A 13415-nucleotide genomic window follows, 5' to 3' on the forward strand; every position below is an offset into this window, starting at 1 on the left:
CAATATGTTGGGTTTACAGTATTTTCAGAAGATATATTTAGTCCTTTCTAAGTTAAACACCAGGTCTTATTTCTTCTTATTGCTAAAGCAGTTTATTTCAGGTGGCTTATTTAGTTTTTTTTCTCCACAGCAGCTGGTGAATGGAAAGGGAAGACTATAAAATTGAAAGGGGCCGTGTATAAAAACAAACATTTCACTGGGGTAGCACAGTCAGCCAAGTTCTGTCAGGAAAAGCAATAATTCATAACACAGAATAAATCCTGAAATCAGGAAGCATTCCAACTTAGTCAGTAGAGATAAAGCCAGGTCAAATGTTCCCCTGTGTCAGCTGCCGTCCTGCCATTATCTGCTCTCACACTCCAGCTAACAGTCAGACATAAACAGGAGGAGAAATCAATACATTGCACAAGCAAGTGTCCATTAAGAAGACAAAGTACCCATTTAGTTATGGGGTTTGCTTAACTGCTGAAAATCAAATATATAAATGTACTCAGATTTTTTTTTAGTTTGTTTTATTTATTAAACAGTGTACATTTTGAGGACACAGATGGTTTAGTAATGCAAAGAGGAGATTGGGCTGTCACTAGATTTAAGTATATAGGGCTGCTGTACAATTTTATTTCATTTATACCAGACCTGTACTATAGAAGTCCCCATTCTTTATGTTTCTACTTACCTTCCCTGGTTCTATCTGTTCTGCACCCACTAACATAATGGGCACCTCCATTGCTGAATGTAGCTCTTGGTTGCTGCTATGTGCAGGCTAAGGATTGGGAAGGGCTTTGCATAAAGCTGCTTTACACAAGAAAGAGAATACGGACATGCAATGGCTATTTTTTGTTTCTAACATAAGGGTGCCCTTAACAGTAAGATTACTTGTTTCTTTATAATTTTATATGATGATCTCGCTGGGGCTATAGGGATTGGCTGTGAAGTCCTCCTGAACACATAGGGGCACATTCATTAAAGTATGAATCTGAATCACGAAATCTGATAATTTCTGATGATTGCAAAAGGCAATAGAATCTATTCCCATAGAATCTATAATAAGCAAAGTACAGGTATAGGACCCGTTATCCAGAATGCTCGGGACCAAGGGTATTCCGGATAAGGGATCGTAATTTGGATCTCCATACCTTAAGTCTACTAAAAAATCAATACAACATTAATTAAACCCAATAGGATTGTTTTGCATCCAATAAGGATTTTTTATATCTTAATTGGGATTAATTACAAGGTACTGTTTTATTACTACAGAGGAAAAGGAAATCAGTTTTAAAATTCTATATTATTTTATTAAAATGGAGTCGATGGGAGACGGGCTTTCCGTAATTCGGAGATTTCTGGATAATGGGTTTCCGGATAAGGGATCCTATACCTTTAATAAAATAAAAATAATAAATACATTAAGAATGGTACCTGGTACTTGATCCCAACTAAGATATAATTAATCCTTTTTGGAGGCAAAACAACCCTATTGGGTTTATTTAATGTTTAAATTGTTTTTTTAGTAGACAAGGTATGGCAATCCAAATTACTGAAAGATTCCATATCCGAAAAACCCCAGGCATTCTGGATAACAGGTCCCATACCTGCATACTTTCCTTTTTTTTGCCTTGATTTTCTAGAATCACAGCAAAAATGCAATTTCGAATTTGAATACATCAACCCCCTACTGTTAGTGCCTTTATAATAAAGGAATACAGATCAGATCCATCTGCTAAATATCTGATTTTCACTTACGAACATTTCAGGCTAGGTCAGGGAAAACATATTCCCCCTGTTTCTTATGCACAGGAAGGGAAAAGTAAATAAGATTATTAGAAATATGACACATGGAAAAAGCTGCTCTTAATGGCAAAACAGGTGCACTCGGCGCAGCAGCGTTTGGGGGTTTTGAGTTTATTTTTCTTCAAAACAAACAAACTTTTATTGTTATTAGAGTCCTTGTATTACAAAAGTACGAATACGCTATAGTTTGCCCAATAACTGCTTTACTGTATTTTCTACATTAATTAACAAATAAAATATCCCCTTGTCAACATGAGTTTAATGAATAGGGCTTGTGCCCAACATACTTTTTGCCTATTGTTTTGTTTTTGTTATCTCTTAATAAACAGGGAGCACACAGACAATTCTCTATTTTTGATCCTTGTGATGTAGATGATTAAATTACTGGTATACAATCCCTTCCCTCACCCTTTGTTGTCGATGTTTTGTCAGCAGGAGACCATTATGCAGGGGATTATCTTTTCACTGGGGATCTGATCATCTGCCTTGCAAGGATAAAACACAGATTAACTCTAGTTTCCCTGTTTGCCCTTATTAGCTCAAGAAATAACAAAAAAGAAATAGATTTTATGATTCAAACAGTGGGCAAAATTATGTCCTGCACAAGCCCTAATCATTTCACTTATGATGAACAAGGGACCTTGATGCTGGAATGGCAGTGGATGTCATCTTCTTGGACTTTGCTAAAGCGTTTGATACAGTACCTCACAGAAAGTTAATGATAATATTGAGGAATATTGGCCTGGAACATAATATTTGTAATTGGATAGAGAACTGGCTGAAGGATAGATTACAAAGAGTGGTTGTAAATGGAACATTTTCTAATTGGACCAGTGTGGTTAGTGGAGTACCACAGGGGTCAGTCCTTGGTCCTTTGCTTTTTAACTTGTTTATTAATGACCTGGAGGGGGGCATAGACAGTACAGTTTCTATTTTTGCTGATGACACTAAATTGTGCAAAACTATAAGTTCCATGCAGGATGCTGATTTGGCAAAATTGGAAAACTGGGCAGCAAAATGGAAAATCAGGTTCAATGTTGAAACGCACAAAGTTATGCACTTTGGTAGAAATAATATAAATGTGAGGGGTATCCTTAAAGAAATACAGACACCAGAAATGAAACCTATTTTACATAAATCATAACATTGTCTTTGCATGCTGTTTATTCACTGTATATAATATACATTAATAGCTCTTAACTCTTAAAACTATCTGTATTATTTATCATCAGAAAGGGAAATCTTGTTGCCTCATGGTGGATATCTTTAAGGCAACTGCGATATTTGCAGTATAGGTTTGACTATACCATTTTTATATAAAAATACAATATACAGTTAGAAGACTTCGAGGTGCAAATGTCTGGTTGAGGTAACGCTGGCAATGCTTTAGTATAAACTATATAGGCAAGGGACCTGTTATACAGAATGCTCAGGACCTTTGGTTTTCCAGATAGATCTTCCAGATGGATCTGCATACCTTAAGTTTGCTAAAAAATCATGAAATAAACCCAACAGGATATTTTGCTTCCAATAAGGAGTAATTATATCTTAGAATCAGGTACAAGATATAATGATTGAGAAAAAGAAACTTTCTGGATAACAGATCCTATAACATTATCATGTAAAAGCTGAAAAACATCCATGGAATATCCTGATTTTGTCCTAGTCTGTATACTGTCTAGAGAGAGAAATTTGCTATATATATTTCTCGTTCTTCTTTAGGAAAGAAAGCAGCCAATTCCTTTTTTTCCATGGAAGTAAAGTCCCATGTTAAAGTGATTTCATGGGCATATTACTAAGTGTTAGCAAAACCAGAACAGACACCCACTCCCCTCAATAAAACTCTTTCTCGCTTCCTCTTGGGACTAATGATTTTCTAATGTCGAGCAGCTGGCTTGTATATGTCACTCGCTGGTCATAGCGCAAGATATGTCTTTAACATTTCTAAGTGGTAGAAAACGTGTCTTTAGCATAGCTGTGAGACTCAAGGTCTGAAGGTCAGGATGATTAAAGATAAAAAGGCTCGCCCTTGCCATAACAAACTCAGGATTCTCATGCAAATTGCTAGTGAGCCTTTATAAAAATAGTTTCATTTTAGTGTATTCTGGGTTGATTTTTTAAGGCAACAATTACCACATTTCAGAAGTTATTTTATAATTAGTGAAAAGTAATCCAGTAGAATTGCTTTTTTAAACATTAAACATCATTCACGGTCTGTGGATCAGTGAAGCTTACAGTGCCTATCATGTTCACACATACTATAGTCAGTTTTAAGAAGCAATTTCCTCAATTTAAACACAGTGTAAGGTGCTATATTGGTATATAATGGCACACATTAAAACTCCATACAAAAACTCCTGTGCTAATCTGGAGCTGTGTGCCAAAGTGCCAGTTGTGCAACTGAGCCAAATACCTTACTTCTGTACAGGGCTACAGGCCATTCATGCCAGTATTACTATAATTTAGAATCTAATATCTGTTATCTGCCTCCCCACCAAGCTACCAATGCACCAAGAGGGTATGTCCTGAGTGCCACTTTTTGTCCATATCCCAAGTACACAGAGAGTTTCTTTGTTTCCCAAATGTAAGCATTTGTACTGTTAGGTCAAAGTAAATGTTTGTAGATTGTAAGCTCTTTTGGGCAGGGCTCTCTTCACCTCTTGTATCAGTTATTGATTGCTTTATATGTTACTCTGTATGCCCAATGTATGAAACCTACTTATTGTACAGCGCTGCGGAATATGTTGGAGCTTAAATAAATGTTAATAATAATAATGTTAATAATGTCGGTGATATCATCATTATTATTATTCATATCATTACTGCACAATAGATGGATGTATACATGGTGGCTCAGTGGGTAGCAGTCTTCCTTGCAGCACTGGGGTCCTGAGTTCCATCCCAGCCTGGGCACTATCTGCATGGAGTTTGTATGTGTCCTGACTTCAATCCCAGCCATGTCTGCTTGAAAACCCTCTGGGTACTCTGGCTTCCTTCTACAATCCAAAAATATACAGGCAGGCTAATTAGCTTCTGACCATAGTGTGTATAAATGTGACAGAGACCTTAGACTGTAAGGAAAGGGGGTGTAGCAAGGTGACGGCAAATTGCCCAGGGCACCAGATTACATAACCCATACAAGAATTAAATAGGTCCTGCTCTGTTTAAATGATGAGAAGACCCTTCCTTGCCTACTGTACTCCTAATGGAGTAGATGAAAGTGGAAACTTATGTAAGAGTTCCAACTGTGCAAACACTGCATGGCACTGAATCTTCTCTTCCTGCCCTGTGTTGGACACACTGGGAGTGATAAAAAGTGGGGTTGTGAATCCATTAGTGGAGGATCATTGGTGGAATATAATAAATAGATTTTGTGATTATAGGGCAAAAGAGTGACAGAAGGACTTTAATTTGATAACGTGTAGTATATCATCCACCCAGTCTAAGCCTGAGACATAATTCATGTGGCGAAAGGTACCTTATATGTATGTGATATTCTCATGCTGAATCCTGGGCGCTCTGGGTTTAGAGGAGGAGAAGGAATGAAGGAACCTAGACTAAAAATGTGGTTACATGGGGATGGGTTGTAATTTAACATACATCGGTCTGCCGGTTGTGTGAATAGACAGTAACCCAATGCTAGTCCTAATAATACATACCTGGCTTACATTTTACTTGCACTTTAATATGTTCCTCCAAACAATAACTTATCCTCAATAGAACTATAATGATATGTTGACATAAAATAAATGCCCTTTTCTGTTGTTTGTAATACTGATTACACAATTACTTAAGTAAAACAGAAATAGTTAAATAACTGATGAGCTATATTAGTCACCGTAGACAGAAATAATTGTTACTTCTCTTTGTATCTCATCAATCCCCCACCCCACATCTGTTGCGCTAAGAATAAGACCTTTAGCTCTGTAATGGAGGGTTGGTTACCTTAAAAACGCATAGAGGCCACAGTGATTATTTTGCTTATTTGACTATTGCAGTGAGTGTGGGAATGCTAACAAGCTAATTAGGCACCACAGAAACACCCAGGTGCAAGTTAAAGTGATAGAATGCCTGACATCATGCTTTTCTTCAATGCTTTCAACTTGCGAGTCTCTTTGTTCTCAGTGTAGGAGTGACACTCCTTGGCCGAGCTATTTTTTGCTCTGAGTGAGCCTCACATTCTTTTTGTGACTGTATTATAGCATATCAAATTAACCGTAGACGCATTCTATAAATGGAAACTCTCAGAGTCATTACTAGCAAATTGGTTGCTAAACTTAACTCCCTCGTGTGCATTTATTGCATAGAGAGACTTAGACGGAAGAAAGAGAAAGAAAAAGAGAGACAGTGAGAGCAAGAAAGGGACATGCCCTGCTAATATATATCACAATGAGAAGAGATCCTCTTATGATGTAGACAGGAACAGGAAAACAAAAACATTTACACAGTCATAATTGGCTATTGATGTTTCTTAAAGGTTATTTCAGTTAACAGGATAATGGTGCTGCTGACGTCAATAGTCTTTAGCGCCAGGTCAAGAAGGGGAAGATTTCATGTGATATGCTTTTGAGTACGTTCGACTCACATTCATTTAATGATTTTTTCAAAATAATATGGTGAAATCTTTTTTTTTTTTCTAATCCTCGTTAGCCTTCTCCCATATCTAGTGATGACTTCAGTGCTCATTCTTTATAATAAGCATAAGATCCTCCGGCTTATAGTTGGCCTGAGAGAGCTGATGTCATTAATCAGTGGGAAGCGCGAGTGTGGTCTGCTTTTAGCATTTTCTACCTGTTAGTGACAGGGTGATGGGTGCTGGTTTATTGCATGAGACTGGGATGGTTTTGATATCCACTGCTTGTCAAGAGACATTTGTAACCTTAGTAAATGTAGGGGAATGGGAAGTAGCACTATAGCATTGCGCTAGTTTACCAAGAATAGTGTAGTACTGCAGAATATATTGCTATTAAACTATTTTTAGTAGGAAAATAAGGCACAGAATAAGTATGAAGACGTGAATAACTACATTCTCCTTCTGCATGAGTGCATTTCTTTGTATCGGTGACACTAGTTGGATTGCAGGCCTTGGAGGAGATTGGCTGGAATATTCTTGAATATTACCCATAGAAACTGTAACTGTACTCTTTTGTATGCACAAGTTAATAGTGTATTTCCTTTTATTAAATATGGGGAATATCACAGATAAGGCAAGGTTAATAATCATATTAATATGAATGGAAACATGCCAAACAAGAATAATAGGTGTACAAATTGATCTACATGTTTGCACTTTACTGTGTTTTTATGCAGGGCCAGGCAAGTAGTATTAAAACCCAAGGCAATACTAGCTGCCACACACCTTGCTAACCAGTTAAACCCATCTTCCTGACTGAGCCTCACTTCCTCCTCACTAGTAGATGGCTTTTGATCTTGGAATTGTGCCCCACCTGGGCACCGTGCCAAAGACATATGCCTGTCTGCCTAGCCCTAGTTCTAGCCCTGGTGAATGAAAGATTTCTTATTTGAAGCAGTAGGTCACTGTAACTGTAGTAAAATACAGAGCATTGGGTGTATTTCCCACTAGTTAGAGATGTTGACTACATGTATGGGATCATTTATCAGGAGCACTAACTGCTACTTACTTTTGATAGAGGTTAGTAGACCAACAGCAAACTTTGCACCTTTTATTATAGTTGCCCTATATTAGTACGTAGTGATGAGCAAATCTGTCCCATAAAAAATTCATTAAACACATTGAAGTGAATGGAGTTTTATTTTATGGCCAGCTTTTTGCATGCAGTGACTTTTTCACACCAGGATACTTTGGAGTCTATGGGCATTTTATAAGGGGCATTTTATAAGGGGCATTTTATAGGGGGCATTTTTTGTGATGAACATTTTTGCTGCAAAATTTTTTCCACCACTGGTAAAATGCAGAATATTCACACGTGGTGCAAAATTTTGCTCATCAATAGTAGTACAGCTTTGTGCCCAGAATTCTTTGTGGGTCTGACTGATTGTGCAATCACAGATCTTCATTGCTTGACTTGGTACAGTAGGCAATTATTGGGCCCCATAACACAGCCATAGTGGAGGCCACAATTTACACCTCCTTCACAATGATATTATCATTACCAAATATGGTGCTACGGATTTGAAGCGGGGTTGCATGGGGTCAGTGCTCTGCAGTTAGGGAATTAACTGCTTTGCTTTATTTGAACTTTGACAATAATGTTCCCTTTTATAGATCCTTCGCCTCCACCAGCTCCAACAAATCTCAGGATCTCCAATTTAACTACAAACAATGAGGGGACTGTGTCCGTTAGGATCACATGGGATCTCCCAGAGGAGCCGGATATCCCTGTGCACCATTATAAAGTCTTCTGGAGTTGGACAGCTAACAGGAAATCTGTCGTCCCAGCTAAAAAGAAAAGGAGAAAGACAACAGAAGGGGTAAAGGAAAATGGGTGTTTGTGAGATGAATAATATGAAATAAGTCTGCTTTGCTCCATGTAGAGGCTCACTTCATATCTTTTAACACAGTGATGTCCAATTTATTACAAGTTGTGAGCCGATTAATCCCATACCAAGCGTTCAAGGGCCAGATTATATTTAAATTATGGTGCCATAGAATGAAGTCTATAGAATCAGTCTCCTTTCTGGTGGATTTTATACTATAAATACAATGTAGCTATAATATCATTCATGGCTGGTGTCACTATAGGTGACTTTCTATTGAGTGTTGTCATTTAGACATACAGTATATACCTCCCATAGCCCTTTAACACAGAACCATAGCACAAAGGTGACAAATATACTTCACATTTATTTCAATTTCATAATAAATCCTAAAATAGAAGAAGGACCTTAATGGGCACCTATCACCTAAAAATAGTTTCCTCTGACAGAGGTTCAGACTAACAGAGCCCACACAATTTTTAGGTGATAGGTGCCCTTTAACATTAAGTAACCATTAAATGCTGGCTATAGAGTACAGGTATGGGACCCGTTATACAGAATGCTCTGGACCTGGGGCTTTCCGGATAAGGGATCTTTACGTAATTTGAATCTCCATACCCTAAGTCTACTAAAACATCATTTAAACCCAATAGGATTGTTTTGCCTCCAATAAGGATTAATTATATCTTAGTTGGGATCAAGTACAAGGTACTGTTTTATTATTACACAGAAAAAGGAAATCATTTTTAAAAATTAGAATTATTTGCTTATAATGGAGTCTATGGGAGATGGCTTTTCTGTAATTTGGAACTTCTGGATAACGGGTTTCCAGATAAGGGATCCTATACCTGTATAATAAAGCCTTGGAGAGCACAGTCTTCTTCAACATAATTGATTAAATATACGAATAAATATTTATAATTACAGTGTAAATGATAATAATAGTAGTAAAAATCCAATCCATGAAGGTAGTATATGTGTATGTGTGGGATTTTGTTGGTCAGGTTACTTCCTGACCCTCTGTACATGGTAGCTATGTGCTATGTGCTTTTTTAAAGATCGGCTTGGATCTGGAGTAATGAATTCTCTAGTGGGAAGTTTTATTACGTGCTTACCATAGAATTTTTTTCTTCTAGAGGCAGACGAGTGGCTTAATACATTCCCTTATATGTGTGGGTGCACATTTTAGTTAGTCATAGTGATGTAATGCCACAAGAAGGTGAACTCTTTGCTACTACATTTGTTATACACTAATAGGCTTTAGAAAATCAAAAGAATAGCGATGGAAATCCCTAAATCCACGCATTGTAAAGATCGGGACAATTGGGACTAAAGGGAAAGCTTACCTTAAAAAAACAAAACAGACTTTCAGTAATTACTAAAGAAATGTGTCATCCCTGCCGTACTTCTTTTGATGTCTGCTGCATCCGTCTTGTGATTTTTTTTTTTTTTTTTTTTTAAAGAAAATCAGTTTACATAGCAAGTACAGCCACCTTCAGTTCCGCTGTCCTAGAATTTGTTTATGACAGTTGTTACCCCTCATTAAATATATTATGATGCCATCATTAGTCAAAGGCAACATCAAAGAGGAAATGATATCCACTGATTCTTCCGCACAAGTTCCAAGTAATACAAACAGGGAGAGGAGTAGGCTCACTTTATGCTTTTGTTCATTAGTGCTTGCCTTAAAGCAAGCCTAGCAGTGCAGTCACTGGATTTCTGCGTCTCTTTGAACTGAAACATTCTTTTCTCACTGTATCTTTATTTTTGTGGCTGATTGTAGTCTCAGAACTCTGTGGCTTTGGACGGTCTCCAAGCAAATAGCAACTACATGGTTGAGCTGCAAGCCATCACCTATTGGGGACAAGTGCGCCTGAAAAGTGGCAAGGTCTCACTCTACTTTTCCACCAGCCCCCCAAGCACAAGCTGTAAGTACTGATAATCTGGCATCATGGATCATATCTGATTTTAATGACGAGGGATAAATATTTATTTGCATTAGTGTACCTGATGCCTTATTGATTTGTTTCTTTGCACTGCATATCTCAGTAGACCCAATGGAAGTAATTGTATAAAAGGTGCTAACTTGCTAATGGTCTAGTAACCCATAATGACCAATCAACAGGTAGCATGTATTGGTTTTTAGACATCTAATTGGTTGTTGTGGGATACTAGACCTAGGCAAATTTGCTTACTCTTAAGGTGTCCAAAACTTGTTAAATAATCACATTTCTATCTATTTTCTATCTGTTTAAGTGTTTTATCCATATAAACGGACAAGAGAGCTTATATGCTTATATAGCCCTAATGACTTACCTCTTACCTTAGGCCAGCACAGCTCCTCAGGCCTTCTCAAAAGTGCAGCAGCCTGGGCTTTATTTTGGTAGAGCAGGCTGACTGAAAAACAGGGGCAAGATACCTACTACCCACCCTGCAGACAACTAAACCACTACCTACTGGGTTTAAAACACTTGTTAATTGTAATATATGTATATAGCACTTAACAATGTTTTCTTAAAGGACAAGGCAAGTCTGAGTCACTGGGGCAGTTGCTGTTCTGCAGTAAGGGCTCCCACAATCTTCCTTCAACTTCTCTGTCATGCCCTGCATCTTATTGGCACAGTATAGAATGTTATGCTGTGTCTTAAGGAGGAACATAGGGCTGTCACCTGGCAAGTATTTCACCAGCCTAGCTGGTCAGTGTTACAAATGTAGTGGCCCCCAAAACCTTCTTCCAGCTCAGGCATATACTCCATGCTCCATAAATGTCTGCTATACAGCCCCCAAGTTGCCTCCATCCCCCTTTGCATCATTGCCCCTTCCTTTATGGGATTGTTCTGCCCAAGGGCCTGCCCCTCTCAGAGTGACTGGAATTTTTAAACTGCAGAAAGGTGGCAACATAAGTGGTACATGGGGGAAGATGGCAGCAGCCTACTCTGCACAATAACACCCTAGCTGGAGGGCTATAAAAGAGGAGGAGGAGTGTTGGCCTGGGTTAGGAGGCAAGCAAGTAGAGACACTGGGGGGTGCCCAACAAACTGGCAGGGCCAGAACTAGGGGTAGGCAGAAGAGGCATGGCAACGATGGGGTTCCAGGCATATATGTCTGCTGCCTGCCTTCCCCCTACTCTGGGCCCTTATCCCTCACTGCCCCCTCAACACTAGTACCTGTCCCCTGCCATGTACCCGCATGCTTTCCCCCACTGCTAGGCCTGGCACCGCCAACTGGCACCAACCTTCAGTGTCTCAGGCTTTTCCTTATCTTTTAAGAAAAGATTGTTAAACTCCATATACAAATATTAAGTGTTCTAAACTGTTCAGCAAAGGCCACTGGTGCAGAAATTGAGAAATCTCTGTTGTGGTGTTAATTGTTGATATAATATTCATATCATTGAAGTTGAATGTATTTTCAGTAAATTCTTATTTTTTTCCGCAGTGGATCAAATATCAAAAATAAGCAAAATGAAGACCGATATATTAGCACCGCCCCAAAGGAAGCGAACTGCTCGCATGTTGGAAATCGGGGCTCCGTTCTACCAAGACAATCAACTGCAGGTCAAAGTATACTGGAAAAAGACTGAAGGTGAGGAGACAGTTTATTTTGGAAATCCTAACATTAACAGATACATGCTGTTATCTTATTTGTTTAACCTTGTGCAGTTCTGTAGCAAAAACATTTCTTTTGCAACCATTTGTGGCTAAAACCTGGTGCCATCTGTTTTCAAATGGAAACAGGATTATGGTTATAAATCCATTATTTTTTTTTCTTTCTCCCTTTCGTTTAACCTTTTAGCTGACAGAGGGAAGTGTAAATCTCATTTTACTAACAATTTCCCTTTATTCACAGGGAGCCTAACCTAGGAAACTGCCCACTATTTTCTATGTCATTGTTTATAAATCCTTTGCTATCATAAATTGAATGGAGCTCATAATTACAAGTATGTGGACCAATCACAGGCATCTGTCAATGACTGAAAAACCAGAGAGATAAATAAACTTACTTTCTGGACAGCTTGGAATGAAAATTAGGGAATACATAGCTGAATAAATATACACATTCACAGTACTGCATGCGGGTTTAACTTGTCATTATTACCCTGTTATTTATATAGCGCCAGCATGTTACGCAGTTCTCTACAGGGATGTTTATCATTTACATAAGTCCCTGCCCCAGTGGATCTTGCAGTATAAGGCCCCTAACACATTCACGCAACACACATCACTTGTCTAAATACCTTAAGGTCTCTGCGAAACATACATTTTTTGGAACTCTGACTAATGGTGATGGTGAGAGTATAAAATGCTAGCATATGTGAATATAATACGCAACACAAGGCACCATCTTGGAATAGTCCATAACCAAATTATAGCATTTTATTTACAACTCTGTGGGCAATATGACAAGTCGCAGAAAACCGTTTGCAAAGAAAGAATTTACCCCCCACTGTAATAGGACTGGATTAAATTCCTGTTATTTGGTACTGAGAAAGAATTCAGAGGAACAAAGCCTATGTGTGCTATTCCCTTTATTCAGTAATTTGTCAGTTCTGTATCTTTTGTTCAGCAAAGCTGAGTCTAAAGGTTCCCATACACGGGCCGATTCTAGCTGCCGATAACAGTCCCTTAGACCGATTCGGCAGCTAATCGGCCCGTGTATGGAGACTACTGATGGGCCTGCCCGACCGATGTCTGGCCTGAAATCGGCCAGATCTCGATTGGGCAGGTTAGAAAACCTAGTCGGATCGGGGACGGTCCCCGAAACTGACTGCCCCATTGCCGCCAATATAATTTGATCGTTTGGTCCCAGGGCCACCCATAGGTGGGGATATCGGTGAAGATCCGCTCGCTTGGCGATCTCGCCAAGCAAACGAATCTTAACGTGTATGGGCACCTTTAAACTACTGCATCTAACTGCGGATCTGAATGTCATATATTTGCCTGCCTGTGACCTAATGTATTGTATGGTACTTATTTACATAGCACCACAAATGTACGCAGTGCTTATTAAGGGGAGTGATAATGAAGAGTAATTTGTTGCTTTCCTATTGTCACATCTAATCAGATTCTACAAATTACTCAGGCCAGCCATCAGATCTTAACAAGGTTAACTGTTAAATGTTCTTACTTAAACAATTCAGGGCCAGTTTGGAATAAATTGCCTGTATC

General features: G+C 38.6%; 1 protein-coding gene across 1 annotated transcript in view; it reads left to right on the forward strand.

The window, feature by feature from the left end:
* Positions 1 to 13415, forward strand: part of anos1 (anosmin 1) — a 116019-nt gene that overhangs the window by 75407 nt on the left and 27197 nt on the right. Inside the window, 3 exon segments of the mRNA NM_001113688.1 lie at positions 8039 to 8244; positions 10034 to 10178; positions 11686 to 11832. Of these exon segments, the coding sequence (NP_001107160.1) occupies positions 8039 to 8244; positions 10034 to 10178; positions 11686 to 11832 (498 nt within the window).

Source organism: Xenopus tropicalis, chromosome 2 (assembly GCF_000004195.4).
Source record: "Xenopus tropicalis strain Nigerian chromosome 2, UCB_Xtro_10.0, whole genome shotgun sequence".
NCBI classification, from domain to species: Eukaryota; Metazoa; Chordata; class Amphibia; order Anura; family Pipidae; genus Xenopus; species Xenopus tropicalis.